This window comes from Protopterus annectens, chromosome 4.part0, assembly GCF_019279795.1.
Source record: "Protopterus annectens isolate FY-2018-M chromosome 4.part0, PAN1.0, whole genome shotgun sequence".
Classification (NCBI taxonomy): domain Eukaryota; kingdom Metazoa; phylum Chordata; order Ceratodontiformes; family Protopteridae; genus Protopterus; species Protopterus annectens.
The window spans coordinates 1,212,413,098-1,212,437,333 of NC_056733.1; the positions used below are offsets into that span (position 1 = coordinate 1,212,413,098).

General features: G+C 37.5%; 1 protein-coding gene across 3 annotated transcripts in view; it reads right to left on the bottom strand.

The window, feature by feature from the left end:
- Positions 1-2,623: 2,623 nt before the first annotated feature.
- LOC122799824 (serine/threonine-protein kinase 32A-like) overlaps positions 2,624-24,236 on the bottom strand; it is a 1,819,471-nt gene continuing 1,797,858 nt past the window's right edge. For all 3 annotated transcript variants that reach the window (XM_044069142.1, XM_044069143.1, XM_044069141.1), the window contains exon 13: positions 2,624-3,710. In XM_044069142.1, the coding sequence (XP_043925077.1) occupies positions 3,596-3,710 (115 nt within the window). In that variant the 3' untranslated portion in view covers positions 2,624-3,595. The remainder of the gene's footprint in view (positions 3,711-24,236) is intronic.

Below are 24,236 nucleotides of genomic sequence, written 5' to 3' on the forward strand. Positions count from 1 at the left end.
ACCACCACCTTACAGGTACAAACAGGTATTACAGCTTTGCTGTTCATTCTCATTCATGTCAATATTTTCTGTGAACATGTGACAGGTTTCGCATTTTTTAAGATACTGTCTAAGATGTTCTTCAAATAAAATGTATCAATTTCTTCCATGGTTACAAAGTAATTTAGTTCCCTAACATAAGCAGATTTAGAAATATATATATATATATATATATATATATATATATATATATATTTTTTTTTTTCAAACTATATACATTTTCTCTATATATTTATATCTTTATCCACTTGTTCAGTCCTAGAATATGAACTCTATATACTTTCATACAAAAATTCAGATGTGCAATGCCATATATTCATTGTATTATTATTATTATTATTATTATGTCAGATTGCCAATAGTTGGTCATTATGGGTACCAAAGGCATAATGACAGGGATGGTATCATAAGAGTAACAAAGTAACATTTTGCAACTGGTACTTGTTTTAACTTGGGTACTACTTAGATTTTACAGTTAATAGTTAACCCTGAAGGATAACATTAAAACAGAAGCACACTTCAGACTGAAAAGACATGATTATGTTCACAATCTGCGGAAATATTAGGAACCATCTAGAAAAGAATGGTAAAATATTAGTAGTGTAGTGATACTTGAATAATTTATAGATTATACTCAACAAAAATGCATTTTAAACAATTGTGCTAAATGAAATACTCAGTACATTTTATGTGTGGTCAAGAAACATTGCACTGAAGAAAAAAAAACAAATATTTCAAAAAAGTTTATGCTTAGTACTGAGGAATTCAATAACATGACATGATATTAGCTTTATAAAGGCTTTGACTTGCCTAAATGTACCATGTTACTACATGGATTCACTATGGAATTTCGAACTTCCGAAACATCGAATGTCATACGATCAAGACCATATGACCGATGTTTTGGAATATTGAAATTCCAAAACAAATCCCCCCCAAAAAACAACTAATTAAATGATTATGCACCCCCTCTACTTAAATATACCAACTCCGAGATTACACTACGATGAGGAAAAGGGAAATCTCCCATTCTGAGCTGTATGCAGATCTCCGTTCAGAATTTCAAAATTCTGAAACTTCGATCATATGGCCTTGACCATATGAAATTTGAGGTTTCAGTATTTCGACATTCTGAAAGGAACCCTACTACCTACAGATGTACATTGAATACTTGACATTCTAACTTCAGTCACTCTACACAGCTGCTTCATAAGCGACACAAAATGCATTGGAGCTAATGCATCACTTTAAAATGAGCAAAATATTTGACATACAATATTCATATTGGTTTAACATTTGTTGCATAAAGGGAAATTTGCATGACAATGCCACAAAGTGGTCTTTCAAATAGTCTTATGAGATGCAATAGCCTTTTTAGGGAACATGCGTTTCATGTCTCTGTCTTAAATCTTTATTTTTATAATGTGTTTTTGTATATAAAGTGACTTTCCTTAAATATTTGAACATGAATTTAAAGTATTTTTGTAACTAGTCTTGGGAGCTAAACAATACAGCATAAATTCAAGAAACAGCACAAGTTTAACAGCATTCTGAACTTACAGGGAAAGCAATCTGGAATTCTTCTGTTATTGGTATTAATCAATAAATACTACTGCTAAATGGACTGATTAAACAGTATGCAGTGATGTTATACAATATGGGCACCAGTATTGGCTTGTGGAAAATAAAAAGATTACTGCATGCCTCAAAATATTTTATTTAACACTGATGCAGTTTTAGGAAACTTAGACTTAGGATATGGGAACAGAACAAACTATTAAAGATAAAGTGCTGGATTCAATAAAGCCTACACTAAGTGTACACGAAGTGTACACTATACATACACATATGTGTTCAATAAAATTCTTATCACATTTTTTGTGCTTTCTAGTCACTCAGAAAGATTCCATTAAGTTTACATATAGTCTACACTTTGTGGTAACCAGATGAGTCCCTGTCAACATTTAAATTTGCAAGAATATCAGTAGGAAAACTAAAATTAGGAGGAAGAAGGGGTGAGTTATGTCTGTGTTGTCTGTTCCCTCAGAACAGGGTACACTTAGTATAGGCTTTATTGAATCCAACCCAAATTTTGCCAAGGAACTTGCAGGGTACAGGGTTCCATAAGTTTCACTTCTTTGTATTAGAACAAGTTAACAAGTTGTATTTACAAATGTATTGAAGAAATTGCTGTTTTAGTGAGTGTATTTTCTGATGAAGTTCTGTGAATTTGAATAAAGGAAACAAAAGTGCTAAAAATACATCTCAGTGGTCTTTGTCCAGTTTGAGAGGTGCCTTAGAGCCTGACAACCAAGTTTGGTTTTAATTCACAGTTTTGTCTTGGTTTGCTTGGGTGTGTTGTTTCTCTAGTTTGCTATTTTTATGTATATATTATATATATATATATATATATATATATATATATATATATATATATATATATATATACATACACCAGGTTATACCACTGCAGATTTGCATATTACTTACTCGTCATTTGCAAATAATGGAGTCTAACTGAAAGTAAAATATCAGGAGTTTACAAAAATAACTTCAGAAATAAAGGCGAATATGGGATGCTTGATCAACAAAATCTTTTTATGTATTTCAAATAAAAGTAATGATATGGCAATTTAACACATGCTGACTGAGAACAATCCCATCAAACGTTCACTTCTATTTCAAATATTTGTACATAACAATGCTACAAATTATGGCTGCTTTGGAACTTAATTGCTTGTCATGTTATAGTGTTATCACCCTAAAATCAGTCATTCAAGCCCTTTATAGTTCCAGTGTTCACTCGGTCTAGACATAATTATAATAAAAAGGTAAGAATTCAAACAAGAATGAGGGAGAACATTTTTGATAAAAACCTTTAAATAAAGTTAACATGATAATGTCATACCAGTACAGCTTTTTAGTATCATTCCATATTATTTCAGATGCCAAACTGCTTCAGTAAGAAGAAATGAAAAACAAATAGTATATATCTATCTATCTGGCATTAAGGAAGTTAATAAATATTAATCCAACAGGAAAAAACTCAGTTATGATTTGTAAAAGCTATACCAGAAGCCTTCTCAGCAGATGAATATGCCTGCATACTGTCACGTGCAGTTTATAAAAAATGAAAAAGACTAAAAAATGTCCTGCGCCTAGCAAAGTTTCTTCTAATATATACATGAACCAAAAGAAAGTTGTAAGCAAAATGTTTGCGAAAGTACATTTCCTCAGCTGTAGCTTAAACATTATGGTCAGCTGAATTTCGCTGTATGTCATGGCTATCCGTTAGAACTTTATAAATTGTATAGTATTAATTTAATCAAATAAAGACACAAAATATATATGTATATTATTATTGACAGGTTGAGCTACTGTACAACTGTATTACTAAAAATAGCTATTAACATAATTTTCAGTAAAATATACCCTAGTACCTGTGTTTTGGCTACAAGGTGCAAAGTGGAGTTAAGCTGCTACATTATTATTATTATTATTATTATTATTATTATTATTATCAATAGATTTTAGCTGAAGCTATAACAATGAATTGTCAGGCTACATAATCTGGTCTCAGTATATTATTGTTCTGTCCATCTTCATCTTCAGAGCATTTACTTTGTATGATGCTCGTGTTATCCTGCTTTTCATTCTGTTCTTTCTGTAGTCTGCAGAAACGAACATAATATATACAACGGTTAGAAAATGTAGAGATGACAAAATACTTCAAAACAAGATGAAAAAATACTTCAAAACAGATTAATTCTTTGATGGTTAGTAAGTACAGAAAATGTACATTTCAGCTTCCAAGGAAGAAACAAACATTAGTTTAACAAACTGATAGTGCTCCTGTGAAAATAGAGAAAACCAGAGCACGTATTTGTGCTGAACCCTGTAGTTTGCATTTTTTTTTTAAGGTTTGGTCTTTTTTTCTAGACATTTTTCACTTCCATGCAGGCCCTCCATCATGCCTCTCCTTGGCCTTCATCTTATTTGATCCCATATACCAGGTACTGTCAGCAAGGCGGAGATAGCTGACCAGAGGGGACATCACCTAGGCAGCCACGGAGATGTGTTTTTGCTCTTGCTGGTACCTCAGCAAAGACAATGCATTCAGTGAAGTACAAAGACAGATCCCGGTGGCTGATGTATCTGCATCTCTGTGGAGAGTTCTATGTCTTTGCTGTGTGTGTGTGTGTGTGTGTGTGTGTGTGTGTGTGTGTGTGTGTGTGTGCATGCATGCATGTCTCTACCCACATGCCATAGTCTTCTTAGGATATTACAAGACAGTTGATCTGGACAGGTATACTAGCCAAAGCAATTTCCATCAGATGTTACACATTTCCAGTAATGACCATTATCACTACTCTGGGATCACCAAGTACACATCCCCTGTCCTGACCATTTCAATGCAGTGCAGTGCGAGCTTCAGATTGCATGTGCATGACAGCAGTCAACTAGCCAGCTATCGACTCTCCTTCCCCAAGGATAGGTGAAACTGGTGCCAATCTCTGAATCCCACCCCTCCCTGCCTGTCTCTTCCAGCACAAGGATGGTGCAGTGGTGTAGCAGTTTGCATTGTTTTCTCACAGCAAGAGGTCCTCCGGTTTGATTCTTAGCTGGGGTGCCTTCTGTGTGGAGTCTGCGTGTCCTCCCTGTGTTTATATGAGTTTCCTCCAGCTTCACTGGTTTCTTCCCGTGTTACAAGTCTGAATCACTTTTCTCCAGGCCTCTGCTGAAAATTGGCTCGTTCCAAGTTGGACTTTCCGGTAAGCAAATGTTAAATAAAATAAATAAATAAGTGAGAAGCCAGTTGATATTGATCATCATCAAACTTTTATCCCTGTATGCCACAGTGCTTGACATTTTTAATCAGACTATGAAAATACGATGAAGCCTTTTTAATGTAGAACTACATAAAATGGATCTCTACTTAAATGACAGGTTTTGCAGTCTTTTGGAAGCAATTCACTAACTTAATGCGTTATAGTCCTAATTAAAAATACCTTAAACCCCAAATGGTTACAAACATTTTTTCATAAGGTAAAACTGCTCGTGAATAGTTTTGATTTTCTTACCCTTTTCTCTTCTTTTAGTGCAGTTTTTTATGTATTTTTCTTGGCACTGTAAAAGTGTTAGGTTAGGTCCAGGAAGCAAATGTTTGTGTTGCTTTTTTAACTTCAAAGGGATTACTTGTGTCTGATCATAACAATATAATTTTATGAAGGCACTTCCTTTTAGTTAAATTAATTTACCCTCCTCTTGTGTTCCACAGACCTAGAATGCTGGCCACCCGTAGATAAGTTATCAGACAGCTTTTATCAATTACATACTCCTTTCAGGAGCATTTGCTCTCCTATCACACTACTTCAGGTGTCTGCATTTAAAACCATCTGCATGGTAATTATAACATAGCATGCAAGTCTGTCCTGTACAATGCTGCATTTCATATTTTGACTGAAATGCCACCTTTTAGCTCATAGTCAAGATAAGGTGAATAATGCAATCTCCCTATAGATTTTTAAAACACCCCACCCTCTGTACCCTAATTCTACACACTCTTCTCCTAGATCAAAGAATGTAGTGAACAGCTAAACTCTCCATCTCCAACCATCTGGCATTCACACTCCTCAGACAAAGCCTATATTGATGCATACTTACTGATTCCTTTTAGTTGGGGAGTGGCAGTGAATCTAAGTGTGAATGATGCACACATCTACCTAAATGAGAGGCAAAACTATCTGTACATTAAATGCTCACCGAGTATCTCTCTACCTCCAACATAACTTACTCTGGGGTACTTACTTGTCCCCTTCCCAAGCCCTCTTGGTTCTATTGCACGTTACCTTGAACTGCTACATTTCATAGACACAGAGTCACTGGGCATAACTCACAAGAAACAAGTTTAAAGCTCTAGTGCTAAAATAATTTTTAAAGCCAAAAAGAACGTACTGTAAAACCATTCATAATGGCAATTCAGTGATTAGACAAACTGACTATGTGCTATCAAAATTGGGTGAGGTGAGAGAGAATCGCAGTATCCTGCCTCCCTTGAGCTAAGGATGGGGATGTCACTAAGGTCATTAAGCATATCCAAGATTCTTGTAAGTTTATTTTATTTAGTTAGTTATCCTTTGTTGGTCAGATTATTTCCATTTGTTATGTGCTTTATTTCAGGAGAAACCCAAGCTGGTATTTATATTACTAATGTAAATTTAGAAAAGACACTGAAGAACTTCCCTTACTCTTTGGAGCTGCTAGATGGTACCGGAGGGCTGCTATAGCAGGAAGGAAGAGGCCTAAGTGAAGCAGAAGCATGGAGGAGGAGGAAAGAAAGGCTATGGAGGGTTTGGATGTGGAAAATGAGAATTTGGACAACACTGTATTTTAATAACTGGAGCTTCAGAATGCAAATAAAGATTGCTGTGTGGTGGATGTTACAAATGAGCAGCGTTTAGTTGTCTCAAGCTAGTCTGTTGAAGTGGTGCAGATAACAGAATGCATGACAAAAGGGCCTGCAGATGATGTTCTATTAAAAACAATTGAGCAGGATGATCCAAGGGACAGTTCTGTTGTTTCCTGGGGTAAGATGGCAGATAACCTTTTTTTTTGGAATTGCTGAGGATGGTAATGTAGAAATGCAACTAGGTGATGTGGCGGCACAAAATGCATTGCAGCAGTGACAAAGTAAAAGAGGAAAGCAGCAACAAACTGAGAAGGTGTCTGGTTTTGTGACTGCAGATAATGCAGTAACAAAAACATGTGCAGGAGTGACAGCAGGCAAAAAAGTAGAGCAGCAACAAACTGTAAGTAAAACTGTATTTAAAAAGAAGAAACGATCAAATAAAGACACCATAATAGACAGATATTTGGTAACTGTTCTGAGATTTAAAGCTCCAGAAATGTTGTCTTTTATATATACTGGGACTTTTTGTGACTTAACATTTGAAACTGGTGGACTAATGAAATTTCTAAAACCATATAACAAAAAGAAGGGCATTTACCCATGGAACAATTATTTGTTTTCTAGAAGTTTATAGGTTCATAGGTGTTTACTAGGCTAACAACCACAAGGGCTTTTTAAGCCTAGCCATGTATCCCAAATTTCTGACAGGTTCTAGTACCAGGGGCTTGGGGGATTAAACATTTACAAGCCGGGGCCTGGAAGATGAACCATTTACAGGCTTCCTGTGTCCATCAGAGACATAGCTGTCAAACCTGGGATGAATTTCCTGTTTCCCATCCAATTGTCCAAGTTACACTTTAATTCGGTTAGGGAGGAACTCTGCTTCACAATGATGAGCAGCCTGTTTCAGAGAACAGATAGTCTCTGGGATACATACATATCTTTTCAGCAGGTCTTATTGATATCACAGGCAAGGTTTAAGTCTTTAGAATGGGTAATTCTGGTGCTGTTTGTTTTGTGGATATGCAGGAGGTCCATCAGAGTAGGGTCTGACAATGCCCTGTATACCAGGTATAGATCTCCCCTCAACACCCTGTAGGAGACAAACAGGGATAGGGCCTTGAGGTGGTCTGTACAGCACATGATACTTAATGTCCTCTATTATTTTAGTGAGTAACATCTGTGGACATTCCAGTTGTTGGATATGCCTGGTTAGGGACATACCAAATGGGGCGCTGTACTCAATAACAGGCCTGATGAATGCCAAATACAGTGGAACAATAACTTCCTTGGACCTAGGTGCCACACCTTTGTTTATAAGTTGCAGAACATAGAATAATTTCATCCCTACAGCAGACTAGATTAAGGCTAGATTATTGTATATGTATGTCCCCAAGTCCCGAAACTACTGGGAAAACTCTCAGGGGTGTTTTGTCAATATGACAGTTACCAGAGGCGGATGACTCCGCAAAAGATACTGTAATGCATTTCTTGGTATTTGGTTTTAGTCCATGGTTCTGACACCAGTTATTTGTCTGTGCTAGCCCTTCCTGGAGGAAATTTGTGTCGGTGCAGAATTCTGTGATCACTCCTAATTTGCAGTCATCTACAAATTTACTCAGCCAGAGGCCACTGACATTGGCCTTGACTTCAGAAAAGTAAATGTCAATAAGTAGCGATCCCAGGACCAATCCCTGAGGCACTTGGCTTGGGAATGGTCTCTTTGTAGAGGTGGACCCCTTAATTCTAACTACCTGGATCCTGTCTGTGAGCCAGCTGGCTATCAGCTGGGTAACATAACAGTTTACACCTAATCTCTTGAGCTTGTCAACAATGCCTGAATGAGGTATTGTGTCAAATGCTTTGGCCAGGTCAAGGTAGGCAGTGTGAGCCATTTTGCCCTCATCCTTTGCTTTGGCGACCTTCTCAAAGACTTTCAACAGGTTGAGTAGGCATGACCTGCCCTTGATGAAACCAAGCTGGGTTGGGTTCAGTGTCTGAAGTTTTCCTGTGCAATTATTGATCATTTTTATGATAATTCTTTCCATGGCTTTGCATATGAGACTTATGCATCTGCAGATGACTTACCTTTGTGCAGAGGGATGACTGTTGCAGTTCTCTAGTCATGAGGCATGAAGTCTGTTTGGAGGATTTAGTTAAATATCAATTCCAGAGGGGATAGGTCATGTTTCATGATACTTAGAAGGCATCATGGGATATTGTCTGGGTCCATTGATGCAATGTTCTTGGCCTTAGAGAGAGCATTAAGGACCAGTTCCCTGATGATAGCAGGGGGAGTTATATTTGATTGTATTTTCTGAGGGGAGGTTGGGGGGAGAGAGGTGTAAATTTGGAGCTGAATTTGCTGGCCAGTAGATTTGCTATATCGTCTGGCTTTTTTTTAATTTCTCCAAGTCTTTTGGGTTTTTAACACCATGATGGGAATGGACTACATTCCTAAGTCAAAGTATGATTAAAGATCATGAAATTAGCATCGTTTCAGTCTTTGATGTTAGCCAAAGTGCTCTTCCCAGCACCTGCAATGTGCCAAGTAATGACTCCTGCAATTTGTATGGAGTTACATGTATCGGTAACATATCTAAGTATGATTGTAAATTATTTTTTATAAGACCCATTGCTCTTACTACTGTTGGAACTGTCTGGGTATCCTTCTGCTGTGTTGCTCTCATTTCTGCCTGCAAATCCTGGTATTTTATGACTTTGTGCCTCTCTGTACATAAGACACTGTAGTCACTAGGTGTAGCAATTTCAATGATCGTTTCTTCTGTCTTCTTTTCATGGACTACTATAACTGCTTTTCTCATATTTATTTTTTTGAACTGTGGGTAATGGGTGACCCCATGTGATATAAACTTCATAATTTTCTATAATGCTTTGTGGCTCATGTTTCCACTGCTTTTCAGTTAATTCACTATTATAGTATTTGCACAATCCCCAATGCAACAGTCCTGCCACATTATTATGCCTTTCAGTATACAGTCCTTTTGCCATTAGTATATCACAACCAGCAAAAAGGTGTGCAACTGTTTCTAATTCTGTTTTACAAAACCTAAATTTGTCCGTTTCTCCCACATGTTCAATGGACTTTTTAAACCAATGTGAACATAATCCACTACCTTCAGCAGCCAATATTTACCTTTTACCTTTTGGTTTAAATTCACCTCTCCTTAACCATTCCTGTGTTCAGCCCTGATCAACACAAGGATATTCCAATAGTCTTCTGTACTTGCAACTATATTTGTATGCTAGTGTTGTAGTTAATCTGTCCTCTAAACTGAAGATTCTTTCCCCTTTCACTGTATACGTACATACTACTGGTCCCCACCTTTTTCTCTTCCTATTGTACTCCTAGGTCAAATACTTAAAACTACTTTCTCTTGGAAAAAGTTTACCTATGTACCTGCAGCCCATACTTCAATTGTTTTTCCCTGTGGAAGTGGTGGTCCTTTTCACCACATTGTACTAGATTAGTAGCATAAGATTTGTGGTTATTAGGAAGATACTGCACTACACTGACCTGGAATTGACTTAGCTTGGTTTTCCTGTTTTCTTTTTAGCAGCTGGTCTAGTCCAGTTTTTCTGACTCTCAACCTTGTATTACTTTGTGTCTACCCCCTTCCCCCATCTTGAACCTGCACACCTCCCACCCACTCCTGCTTGATTACAGAGGTATCAAAAAACCTGATGTAGAAAGGCACCATATTTTGACTTAGCTTTTCTGCCTTGCTTCATAGGAATCCCCAGTAGTGTGCTCGCATGTAAGTACTACCTGGTATTGTTTTTGTTTGTGATTCTTATTACGATTTTTGTAAAGTTCACCTAAGGGGATCCTTCAGTGCTTCTGTAACCACTCTGCCTCCCCAAGAACGAACTTTAAATGTGTATGTACCCTATTGTAAAATAAAACTATATCTTATACTTACCACTGTTGTATATTAAGGGTCTATATTAGAACATTGAAGTTTCAAAACTTCGAATGTTCTAATATCAACCCCAATTCAGCGAAAGATGAAAACAACGAACATACAGAACAGTGAATTTTTTCCTAGGGAAAAAAATTGCTGTTCCAAAACACATACACACAACACAAGCACACCAAACAAACAGCAATCCACACATATATATATATATACCTAAAATCTTTCACCTAACCCTACACTAAACTATACACACACCATAACTATCCACTTACCTTAACCCAAACCCTAACCCTAAGGTCCGTCACTATTGCACACTCACCTCACTCGCGCCCTAACCCTAACTTACCTACCTCGCCCTAACCCTCACGTCCACACAATCGCACACATACCTAACCCGCGCCCTAACTCTAACTCACCTAACCTGCCCTAACCCTCACGTCCACACAATTGCACACATACCTAACCCTCACCCTAACCCTAACTAACCTAACTGGCACTCAATTGCACACTTATCTGAACCCGACCCGTAACTTTCCACCACTGCGCTGAAAATACCAAAGCAACAGAAATGGACAACCAAATTTTTTCCCTAGGAAAAAATTTGTTTTTCTGTTGCTTCGATATTTTCAGCTTTCACTGAATAGGGGTCGATATTAGAACATTAGACGTTTTGAAACTTCTATGTTGTAATATAGACCCTATATTAACCCTGTGGGCATTCGCTAGCAGTCTACCATGGATTTTATCTCCCTTTACTCTCCTAGGCTCTTTCCCCCTCCTCTGAGTGCTTTTAGCTTACCATTATACTTATTCAGTTAGGCCACCAGGTGGCATTTTCAACCACTACCTATCTTGTAATACAAGCCAAAAGTACTGTAACTGTTCTATTAATTTACCACTGCCCTGTTTTAGTGCTATTGATACTTATTATATTATACTAAACTGCTACTGCCCTGTTTTCAGTTCCTATCCCCTGTCAACAATCTGCATCCTTCTAATTCCACACACACAGTGCCTTATGCCAGTGCCTCCTTACCTCTGAGCTAGTTCTCAGCTTCACTGATAACTTTTCGCTGGCTTTCTTCCTTCTTCTTAGCACCTTCTAAGTCACCACTCAAACCTAAATCTCTCCCAAAACACTCTTTCCTGGTTCTCAAGCTATCTGTCAGATAGATCTCAGGCTGTGAAATGGAAAAAAGGCACCTCACCTTTCTTACCCACCCCTACCGAAGTACCACAGGGGTCCATCCTTGGACCAATGCTGTTTAATATCTTTATCAATAACTTTCACTCTGATATTCCAAATGCCAAAGTCATCCAATATGCAGATGACTCTACACTTGTCTGCTCTGTTTCTAACCTCCCTGAATTCCTATCTAAAACTCAGCCTGCCTTCTCAACTACTGAGATCTGGATGCACCAGAATCATCTTTCTCTCAATGCTAACAAATCTAAAATACTACTATTCACACCCTCAAAATCTTTCTCTTTTGATAAAAATTCCTTCCAAGTCCTTAGCCAAAGCAACTCTACGATCGAAGTTGTTCCCTTTGCCAAACTACTTGGTGTAACTATAGACGAACACCTCAAATTTGACATCCATATTCAGCAAAATATAAAGAAAACCCACCAAAAACTAGGTATGCTATACAGGAACCACCACTTCCTCTCTACTTCTACCAGGCATACTCTGGCCTCCTCTTACTTCCTTCCCTCCCTGCTACTAACTAACCTATTCTCTTCCATCACTTCCAAACCTGAAAGCTGCTATAGCAACATTTCTGAATTTGACACCAAAGCCAAACATTCCACTCATCACTGTGTTACCCTCCAATCCCTCAACTGGTTAGAATTCACAAACTACCTGGACTTCCTCCAGCGCACTACAGCACATAGACTAATATTTAATCCAACCAAATGCTCCGCTCTAACATCCTTCCTCCATACACCCCAAATAGAGCTCTCAGATCTGAACACGAAAACTTAATTGCTGTCCACAAACCTAAACGTCCTGCTGGACAACTTCTCCTCTCCTCCTTAGGTAAGAAATGGAACTCGTTACCTTCCACACTAAGGACAATGTCAAACACAAACAACTTCAAAGCTCAGCTTTACACCTACCTCCCCTCCAAATGGAAATGTAACTACATTCTCCCTATCTAGAACTCTTTACAAAAGCCCCTGGGAGGGTATTCTCCTGAGTTCCTAAGCACCTTATAGCTGACTATAACCTTCTATAACTAATTCCCATACGATCTCTCACACTCTGTAAATACTGGAAATAGGTTTTGACTTTTGACTTTAACTGTGTGAATTTGTTAAAATGTATCTGCATGATATTTTTCCACTATGGGCAATATTGGTCATGCTTTATATTATTTGATCTGTATTTTTACTTGTACTTCGATTTTTATTGGACTGCTATCTTTACTGTACTCTGTTTCATGGAGCTTTTCTCCCCGGGCCTCCACTGAAAACGGGCTCTCTGGGCCCAGTGGACTTCCCTGGTAATCAAATTGGAAATAAAATAAATAAATAAATAAATATTTATGCATTTTTTATATTTCTTGCCTTCTCATCTGATCCTTCACCTTATATTCTTTCTTTTGTTTTTTGGCACATTCAGTTGCTGCCAAATTTTATCTACTTCTGGTTTGATTCCATTCCCACTTGACACTGATATGCTTCTGCTAAACTAAACAGGGAAGTCATCTTATATTTATTCTCATGTTTTAAAACTTTTACTACATTTGGGTCTTGTGAGGGCAGTTGTATGCAGTCCTAGGATTGCAGATCTATACGTGTAATCAATTTCGAGGAGGCCCCTACCTCCTTCAGAATGGAGATTATATAGTTTTGGTATACAATGTTTTTTATAAATCATTTGATGAGCATGAAGCATCCTTCTTGTTTTCCTGTCCAATAGATCCAACACCTTTTGGGGCCAGTCAGTCACTTCAAAACTGTAAGTTAGGACAGGAAGAGCAAATTGGTTTATAGCTTGGACATTTTCCTAGGTATCAACACTGTTTTTAGTATAAATGTCAGTCCTCTAAAATATTCTTTACTAAGTTTTATTTATATTTGTTCATGTTTTATTGATCCTTTGTCAATTCTCAAATATTTTTACACTCCCTCTTGCTCAAGTTCTTTTATCTCACATTCTTGTCCCAAACTGATATATTTTTGGTGCTGCAGCTTTCCTGCTTTAAAGGTTGCATTTGCACACTGATCAAGACCAGATGACAGTCTTATATCATTTGAAAAAGTTTTGACCACTTGCAGTTGTGCTTTCAGTTCCTCAACTGATGAACTGCACAGTTTTAAATCATCCACAAAAAGAAGATGAGAAGTCTGCATGTTTTGTTGTTTTGTGGGAGCCAAATTGTAGCTATGTCCTAATCTAAGTAAACAGTTTAATGGATTAAGGGCAAGACAGAAGAACCATGATGAAAAGAGTCACCCTGGAATATCCTCCTTTTAATTTTTATCCCTGGAATAATAATTTGTTCTTTATCATGGTTTAGCTGCAAAGTGGTTTGCCACTGTTTTATGGTCACTGCAATTTAATCGGTCAGTATAGGGTGTATCTTATACATTTTAAGCACTCTTTTATCCATGAATGTGGAATACTATTAAATGCTTTTTTGTCATCTGTCCATGCCATAGTTAGATTCTTCCCCTTTTTACAGTTCTCCATTATGACAACCAATGATCCTTTGTTCCTTATGACTTTCTTTTGTTACCCTTATGTTCTATTTCCATGACTGAGTTTTCTTCTAATGACTATAAACTCTGTCAGCATCAATTCTAGTGTATATTTTATATGTTGTCGGAAGGCAAGATATTGGCCTATAGTTTTTAGAATAGCTTGCAGGTTTGCTGTTAAGTAGGCATATTGTTTTTCCTGTTGTTAACCGGGATGGTGTCTGTTTAACATATGCATATAAATAGTTCTTACTCATGGCTAAATCTTCATGTAAAGGTGTTAATACTTTTAGTCAGAAATTAGGTACTGCATCTGGGTCTGGGGTTTTCCAATTTGCAGCTTTTCTTAACTTTGTTTCAGTCTATCTGGCTGTTACTTCATCCCATTTCATATCCAGAACATTTGAACCTATTATTCTTTCTTTTACTTTTCTATCCATTTAGCATCTTTGTTATGTTCCACAGGATCTTCACAGATATTTCTTCAAAATGTATCTATTTCTTCTTTTTTGGTGGTGTTTCAATTCCTTTTGCCTTGCTTCCCAATTCTCTTTTGGATCATCAATAAATTGCTTATTTTGTACTTTTCCTTTATATTTATCTGCATGTCTTCTAAGTTTTTTGCCTGTGCTGATATTTTTAGTTTATTATTTGTGATAGTGCATAACAGATCCGTACCTGTTCCGATACTGTGCAGTACTTTTATCACACCTATCTTTTTGAGTATTTTTGTTGATCTGTTCCCTCTTCTATACTCTTTTAACAGTGACACTTCTTGTCTTAATTGCTTTATAGTTTTCTCTATTTGATACTTCCATGATGGCATTTGGTTTCTCCCCTTCCTTTCTTTACTACCCTGTGTTTTTGTGGTAAGCCTTTATCTGTAATTCATTTAACTGCACAGTAATATATCCTATTTACTTCTGTTATATCACATGAATCTCTATGAACAGTCCTAATTACTGTGTTCATTTCATCAAACTGCTAACTTTTTGGGTTTTATTGACTTTCTGTAGTCTATTTCTTTCATTGATCTTAATATGTCTATCCATCTCTATTAAATCAAGCAAGTCTTCTCTTAGATAATTTTCTTCTAAACTGAGGGCACATTCTTTGTTCTCCATTTCCTGCAGGCATTCTATAGAACATTCAAGAGCATCTTCCTGTGCCACATTCTGTTCAGTTTCATCCTGTGTCATCTGTTGATCTTTCATATGGGAACTCACTGGCCTATCACTCTACAACACTGACTGGGTCAGACTTGTCACAGTTTCCTGTTCCTTCCCTTGCTGTGCAATTCCAGCTGAGCTTTTGTACTGGTTTCCTATGGAAGTCTCCAAAATATCCTCATATGGCAACTGATCAGATGTTTTACACTCCAATGGTTTCTTCTAAATTTGGAGATCCGTTGCTCCATCCTGCTGTGATGTTATCAATTAGATTTTCTACATTTAATTCTTCACTTTGCAGGTAATCCATAACTACAGTTTCTGTTTCTTTAATTTGTCCAATACTAACCCTCTTTTCTACCTTTTCTCTTTGTTTTCTTATTTTTTGTATTTTAAGATTTTCCATACCTGAAGGCCTTTGCCTGCATTTTTGTTCAAATATCTTTGTTGCTGCTCTTTTTGTATTGATTAGTTTTGCTTTCTCCTTTGCATAAATATTGTACTTTGTATTAGCCTACTTCACCCTCCATCTTCCTAGCCTACTTAAAAATAGTACCTCTCAACCAAAACTTCTTACCCCCTTATGCTTCATTCAATAAAATTTAATCCTAACTTTTATTTGACAAATCCTCTCATATAATATTAGATGTCTGGTCTCCCTAACACTTATCTCACATCCATAGACTGCATTTCTTATTCTCCTTGAACACATAACTGTGAATGTTTCTCTCATTTTCAATTGTTGTACAGTGTATTGTAAACCTTTGTTATAATCTTGTTATTAATATCCACCTGTATCATATTTTTACTAATGGATTGTATAATTGTTTAACTATTGGCCTTTTATTAATGGTTTTGTATAAGGTGTAACTGACTATTTTATGAAGCTTTTCTCCCCGGGCCTCCACTGAAAAAGGGCTACTCAGCTCAGTTTGACATACCCGGCTAGCAAATGTAAAATAAAATAAAATAAATAAATAAATAAATTAAATATTTTTTTTCTTTCCCATGTCCATATTTCTACTTCTCCTGTTTCTCCTTAGTTGGGGGACTCATTGTTCTATCATGCTGTGATATAACCTGTGCTATACTTTCTACACTAAATCCTTCACTTTGCAGGTATTCCACAACTTCAACTTCTACTTTTTTAACTTCTACTTTACTAATCTTCTCTTCTACATTACCTCTTTGTAATCTTATTTTTTGTATTGAGACATTTTATGCCTTTGCCTGTATTTCTCTTTGAAGATCTTTGGGGCTGGTTTTTTTTTGTATTGAATAATTTGGCTTTCTCCTTTGCCTAAATATTGCACCATATCAGATATCTCTTTCTTTACCATGTCCATATTTCTTTTTTTATATCTTTCAACATTTTCGAGATTTTATTCTTTATATTTTGTACTTTCAAAGTCACTTCTTTTTCCAAATGACCCAAGGTTTCTTGGTCCATATAATGTTTTTCATAAATCTGTTGTATTAATGAACACAATTTTTTATCTGAAGCTTCTGACAGTTTTTGTTCTGCAAGTATTTTTCTTTCCTCTAATTTCGGTTTTCTCTTCTGTCTGGAAATTCTGGGTTACTTGCATAATAGTAACAATACAGAATTTCTTACTTATCCTCAATAGTCCACTTTATTGTCTTAATGGTTCTTTTTTGGCCTATCAATTTCCTTCATCAAATGGGGGGGGGGGGCATCATCCCCTGGGCCTGGCCTGGCCCCATTGTAGGAATGTTTATGTGTCTTGAGGATTCTACACTGACATTTTTTTTCAGCCCTGGCACCAGTGTGCCTTCCAGGATTGGGCAATTTTTTATCCTGGGTCTTGTGCTCCCAGCAATCTTTTCATTTTTTAACCTACTTCTGTCCATGATATATGCTATATACAATACAATCTATATATCAGTGTTGTCTTGGTTAGATTTTGTGAAAAACAGGGTCCACCTCATGAAGGTACTCATCAAGACTTAAGGATGAATTCAGTTCCAGCAATACTACTCTCTTTTGCTTGCTGATTTATCATCTCTCCATTTGGACCCCCCATCTCTCCATTTGGACTATACTTCTGACTCCGTATAGGTCGCTCCATTACCAATAAACTCTGGACACAATTGTGTTTTGCTTTTGAGGGTGTGGACATAGCTAAAGAATGTCTTGTGGTCGTCCTTAACCTGGGAGGCCAAATGCATCTCAAATTTGGCTTTGGTAGACTTTATTTGTCCTCTGAGTTATTTTTTTTTTTAGCTTGATGAGAGTGCTTCTATCTTGCTGGGTGCTGCACCTCCTAGTTTTAGCATGGTTTTCTTCCTTCTGTTATGCAGCCTGTTGATGTTGTGGTTTCACCAGGGTGGCTTGTTTTTTGAGTTAGTTCTGTACTTCTTCCTGTGGGTACAGCTGCTTTTATGCAACCATTAAAATGCTTGTATAGGGTTTCTGTGAACAGTTCCATGTAGGCAGCAGTGTTCTCATGGTTTATGGGGGCTTGCATTTTTTTCAGGTTATTACTTAGCCTTAGAGTAGTTCCTGAATATCCTAGGGTTAGCTGGGGTTCCAGTTTTTATTTTTACTTAAAAGGAGACCATTTTGTGGTTTGATCTTACCAGAGAAGACATTACACCGGGGGTGTCCAGCACTGTCCCATATTAGTGAAGACCAGATCCAGTATGTTTGCACACTTGGTTAATGTGTTTACAATCTGGTCCATGAAGTTTATGTTTACAAAATCCAGGAATCTCTGTACCTGTATGTTTGGTGTTGTAGATTATTTACAGTTAATAGTTGGGTAATTAAAATTACCCATGATTATGGTATTGGGTTGGATGATGAGTGTTTCTATTAAGTTTAAATATATGTTATGGGTTTCCTGGGTCATAAAGAGGGACCTATAGCTTGCATGGAAGTGGTGTGCGAATTTCCCTATGGTGGTTTGAATATAGAGAAGCTCAAGTGCATTGTCCTGTTTGACCAGCCTTGAGGTATACTCATTTTTGGTGTAGATTGAGAAACCTCCACCTACAGACCCTGTGTGTGTAGTAGCTTGTGTACATGTGTGGAAGGCATTATAGCTTTGCACTGCTGTTGTGTTCTCTGTGGCTTTAAACTATGACTCAGTGACTGCACATATGTGAGCATTCTCTAGGGTAAGGAGAGCTTGTAGGGAGTGGAGTTTTTTGTTTAGACTCCTAGCACTGAGCAGTAACACCTTTAGATTTTCTTGGTTTTCATTTGTTATTGTCGGATGTACTTGTAGTTTGGCATTGCCTGAAATAGGCACTATGGGGAAGGACAATGTTTTAGCTAATATTTGAAAGCCCCCATAAACCCTGAGAACATTGTTGCATATGCATGGTCTGTTAACCATCTCCTTCCATGCTGACAAATATTGCATCCCCCTTAAAATGACACCAGAAACTAAGCCAGTTATTAAAGTAAATTATCTTCTGTTCATATGGTGGCATCATCCTAGGAGAAGGTAAAATGCTGCTCAGTGATAGGCTCATACCAGACTGGGACACACATTCTAAGAGATCCATGATGTCTGTTCATATGGTCTAGGGAGGTACATCTCGGGTTATTTACATCTACATGGACTATGACTGAATCATACTGGTACTTTTGGTCCATTGACCTGAGTGCATGTGTAATGTGGTGGATCCTGGCCCCTGATAAGCAACTGACCTTGACTTTCACATTACTCAGCTTGGTGAGAGGGACATCAGTGTGTCTCACAATGGAGTCTCCATTGAGGAGAATGTGGTACTGTGTGGTAACTTGCCTTATGGGCTTAGAAGTGGAAACTTCATGAGATGTGGCTGCATGTGTTGATGTGGCTGTTTCTTAGAGTGCATTTGGAGCTTCTGATGGTATTTATGTTTATTTCATTTATGAGGTATTTGGGGTTTAGTAAGGTTACATATAAGTGTCTCAGCATATGCAGGTCTATATGTCTGCTTTGAACTGTATGTGATGGGTGCAGAGTGTGCACTACTGGCAACCTGATTGACATTAGAAGTGCATTTATGTGAGAGCTTTGTCTCCAGTGAAATTGTGTAAATACATCTCTGACATAACATATCATTTGTTTGAGAATTAACTGGTTGTCAATAAACATGAGGCAATTTCTACATTGCCTCGGGATGCCCTTATCCACCAAGCTGGTCACAGAGATAGCGGGAAAGTTCCTAACCATGGAAACAAACCATTTTTTTTACTGATCAGACAGCTGGAGTGAGAACAGAAAGTAGTGTTATGAGTATTTGGTTTGCAACACTGGGGGCAGTACTTGTCACTGCAAACTAGTTATGCTGTGTGCAACTAGGTAGTGGTGAAATGTCAAGGGTGCTTTTACAGGAAAAATGGCAAATTAAGGTGCACTATACACGGCACTGGTGGGGAAACTAATAAGTAGACCCTAATGATTTATGGATTAAGTATTTAGGGATATATTCTGAAGTTAGGTTAGACAACAGCAAATCAAGCAGTACTTACTGAAAAGAAAGAATTAGCTTTGTCAAGAATGATGAAAAAGGGAATTTACCTGAATGGCTACTGCCTGGCTACTACTAGTGCTGGTCTCACCAAAGCTTCATGCTGCTGGGATAAAATGCTCCTTTGTTTCTTCTTAAACCAGAAGCCAAACAGTAGCACCAAACCCAAGATGATAAGCAGGCCACAGTCTCTGATGATCAACAGTCTTGTCCAAGATGATGCAAGGGTCTGTAGGCTTCCTGTAGCCTCTTAGATGCCTTAAATAGCAACCAGACTAATGAGAAAGGTCAAACACAGACCCTCACTTCCCAATCAGAAATAGTCAGGAATCAATGCACTCTGCTCTTTCTCTCACCAGGAGCAAAATATAAGCACAAATTCCAAGCTGGCACCTATGAATCAGTCATTAGGCTTCCCAGTGATCAGCAGTCTCTAGGAAATAATGATCCTATGCTCCTTCTCTCACCAGGAGAAAAACAGAAGCACTAAGATGACTATTGAAAGGCAGAATGTGGTCTCTTTAATACCTGGTGGTCTTGGAGTAAGATGTTACAGATTTTAAAGGTAAAATGGTAAAATTGGCTGGTATCCTAAGAACCGCATTGTGTACTAAGCAGTTAGATATGAAAGAGGGGATAACTTAAGCTTTAGATATCTAAGTTGAGAGACACTAATTTTAGAAGAGCAAGATAGACTGGAAGAGGATGGGTACTTTGTATTCTGGCTGTATGGAATACAGTGGGATGGCCAATACATTTAAATATCTGAAGGGTAATGATTTCACAAAATGATAATTTTGTGCTTACTCACAAAAGCCAACAAAAGAGGAGAGGGCAGGAAATATGATGTCAAATTAACTTAAGGAGCATTAACTAGAAAGACAGCTGAGTTTAAAAACACAACAGTACCAGGGTAGGAGGGTGGGGAAAACTTTTGTGTGGCTCACAAAAGAAAGAGCGGTCATCAATTTCTTAGTTTAAATATGCAATTAAAAGCAGAATTAAAGTAAAAACAAATAAATCACAATATACAAAATTGAAGATGACAATGATGTAAGGCAAACTACAAGAAATCAAAATCAAACTAACCTTTCCCACAAAGCAAGCTGTGGCAGAGTTTGGGTGAGCTTTTCCTGTAAAACCTTGAAATGTTTTATTTTACCCTTTAAATAGAAGGTTTCATTCCTAGTTCCGTTCACAGATAATTAACCTTAATTGACCTGTTCCAATTTCTGTGTGACTCACAAGAGGCACATTTGTGGTCTCTTTCCTACTTTAAATATGCAGTTAAAAGAAGAAACAAGTAAAACAGTTTAAAGAAAATAATTCACAATATACAAAACAGAAGAAGGCAATGAAGCAATACAAAATATAAGAAAGTAAAAGCAAACTAACCTTTCCCTCACAGCAGACTGTGGCTGGGTCTGAGTGAGTTTTTTTCCCAGTAAAGTAACTTAAATGTTAAAAAATATTACTTTACAGTTCAGAACTGATATGCTGGAAGAAGGCAATATTAAAAAATGCATTCAGGGTCTGTCTGAAACTGTTTATAATATTGTGAAAGTCAGAGATGAGAGGAAACTTATGGAATAGAGAGTGGAGGTTGGAAGCTGTTTAGAAATTTGAAAAAAGGCATGCTGAAACACATTCCAAGTGTTACTGTCTCTGTTCATAGAGGGACATTAAGCTATGCTGGGCAGCTTAAATCATATTTCTTTTGTGGGGACTTTTCTCATATTGAAATGGTGTGCTAAATTATATGTGGGTGTTATTCTGTTGAGAAGATGTAAGATTCCTAATAACTGAAGAAAGGCTGCAAATAGAACAACTGTAGGTGGAAATATAACATGGACCTTAGGAAGTGAACGTTGTTCATGGGTGACTGTGGTGTATAAAAAAACAGTCAATATACTAGATATAACATAGGTAAGGGCTGGAAAGTTAACTGTTGTGAATGTGAGGTGGAAAGACTATGTTTACAGATTTATAGCATTATATACATGGCCACAGTGGTGCAGCGGTTAGTGTTGCCACCTCACAGCAAGAGGTTCTCCAGTTCGATCCTCAGCTGGGGTGCCTACTGTGCGAAGTCTGCATGTCCTCCCTGTGGTCACGTGGGTTTCCTCCGGGTGCTCCGGTTTCCTCCCACATCCCAAAGACATGCCGTAGGTGGATTGGACACTCTAAATTGGCCCTAGGTGTGAATGCGTGCATGTGTGTGCCTTCAGTGGAAGGTTGGGCGCCGGGCTGGCAACTAGACACTGTAAAAAAAAACTCCACTGCCAATTATGAGCGGACAGGTGATTCACTGTGGCAACCCCTAACTGGGAAAAGCCGGAAGAAGATAGAATATACATATATAACTAGCAAGGAAGGGGAGAGTCTGTTTCATCAAATATTAGACTATGTGGTGATTAATAATTACAGGGGACTTTGTAATTTATGGAGAAAATGTAAAAAAGAAAGGTAGAGATGAAAATATACAGGAAGTGATAAAAATCTGGTAAATTAGCTGTGTGGAACAAATTGATTATTTTGCATTATTGGAAGGTATGGGTTACCAGATGGTGATACAGTTGTGAGGGTTTTTCTGACCATTTTTCAGTATGGCTAGAGGTGCTGGAAGAAAGAGAGTATAGTAAGATAAGAAAGGAAATAAAAAGAATAAATAAGAAATTATGGGATTAAATTGGAGAGTGGGAGGTATTCCAATTGTGGAAGGATCACATAACCATGAAGGACTTCTATAAAAAATAGTCTGAATGTCAGATTGAATTTAAAAATAAGGATAACATTTTTTTTTCTTTTTCCAATGGAAGACAGGAGGAGAAATTGAAGTATGGAAAAATGTATAGAATATATATTACAGGCTTTAGAAAATTATTATATAGAAAAAAGAAATCGAGAAAAATATGGCATTACTGTTTAGGCAGAGATATTATTTACTAGGTAGAAGGGAAGACGTATCTGCATAGTTACGTAAAATAATAAAGGAGGATATCAGTATAATAAGGGAAATAAAAATGTAAAAGGAAAGGTAAAAAGAGCACATGAGAAATTTACAAGTAAAAAAGGATAGCATGTGGAAAATGTGTGTCAGAGTAAAAAGAAGGAAAATAAGAGGGAAGGGCAAGTAAAAAAAAATCCTGAATGAGTTAAGAATTTAAAAAATACATTACTATTAATGAATTAGATGAAGTCCTTAGGAAAGTAAATGTTGATTCACTATCAGGCCCAGACTGTACAGAGCACCCAGGGATGGTCTGCACCTCTCCCCTCTAGGCTTTTGAAGATTAGCTAAAACATTGTATTCCCTCATAGTGCCTTTTTTAGGCAATGCCAAACCGAAAATACTTACAACATAGCAAATCAAAACCAAGAAAATTTAAAGATTTGACTGCTTAATGCTAGGAGTCTAAACAAAAAAACTCTATTCCCTAGAAGTTTTCTTCACCCTAGAGAATGCAGACGTCTGTGGGGTCACTGAGACATGGTTTAAAGCAGCTGACAGCACATCAACAGTGCAAGGTTATAATGCCTTTCGCACATTTAGACCAGCTGCTTCACAGACAGGGACTAAAGATGGAGGTGTCTCTATTTACATCAAAAATAAATATACTTCAAGGCTGGTCAAACAGGACAATGTACTTGAGCTGCTCCATGTTCAAATCACCATAGGCAAAATCCAATACCACTTCCTTGCAAGCTATACACCCCCCTCTATGACCCAGGAAAACCATACCATGTATTCAAACTTATTAGAAACACTAACCATTTAACCAAATACCATATTTATGGGTGACTTTAATTACACCACTATTAACAGGGAATCCTGTATGACACCAAATATACAGGCACGGTGATTCCTGGATTTTGTAAACACAAACACCCTGGACCAGATAGTCAATACACCAACCAGGGGGTGTGACCATCCTGGATCAGGTCCTCAGAGGGGACCAGGGAAGTAATAGCCAGGGAATTGTTATGGCTAGGCTAGTACCAACCTATGAACCTATGAACTAATATGGGAGCATGCTGGACACCCCCAAGTGTAATGTCTTCCCTGGTAAGGTCAAACCACAAAATGATCTTCTTTGAAGTAAAAATAAAACCCTGACTCCCAGCTAAACCTGGAATATTCAGGAACTACTCTAAGGCTAACCTCCTGCTATTAAGTGATAACCTGGCAAAATTTCAAGCTCCCATAAACCATGAGAACCCTGCTGCCTATACAGGAATGTTCACAGAAACCCTATACAAGCATGTTAATAGCTGCACAGAGGCAGATGTACCCACCAGGAAGAAGCACAGAACTAGCTAAAAAAAAACAAGCCACCCTGGTGGAATCACAAAAATCAATAAGCTGTATAACAGAAGGAAGAAAATCATGGCAAAAATTAGGAGGTGCAGCACGCAGCAGGATAAAAGCACTCTCATCAAACTAAACAAACAACTCAGAGGACAAATAAAGTCTGCCAAAGC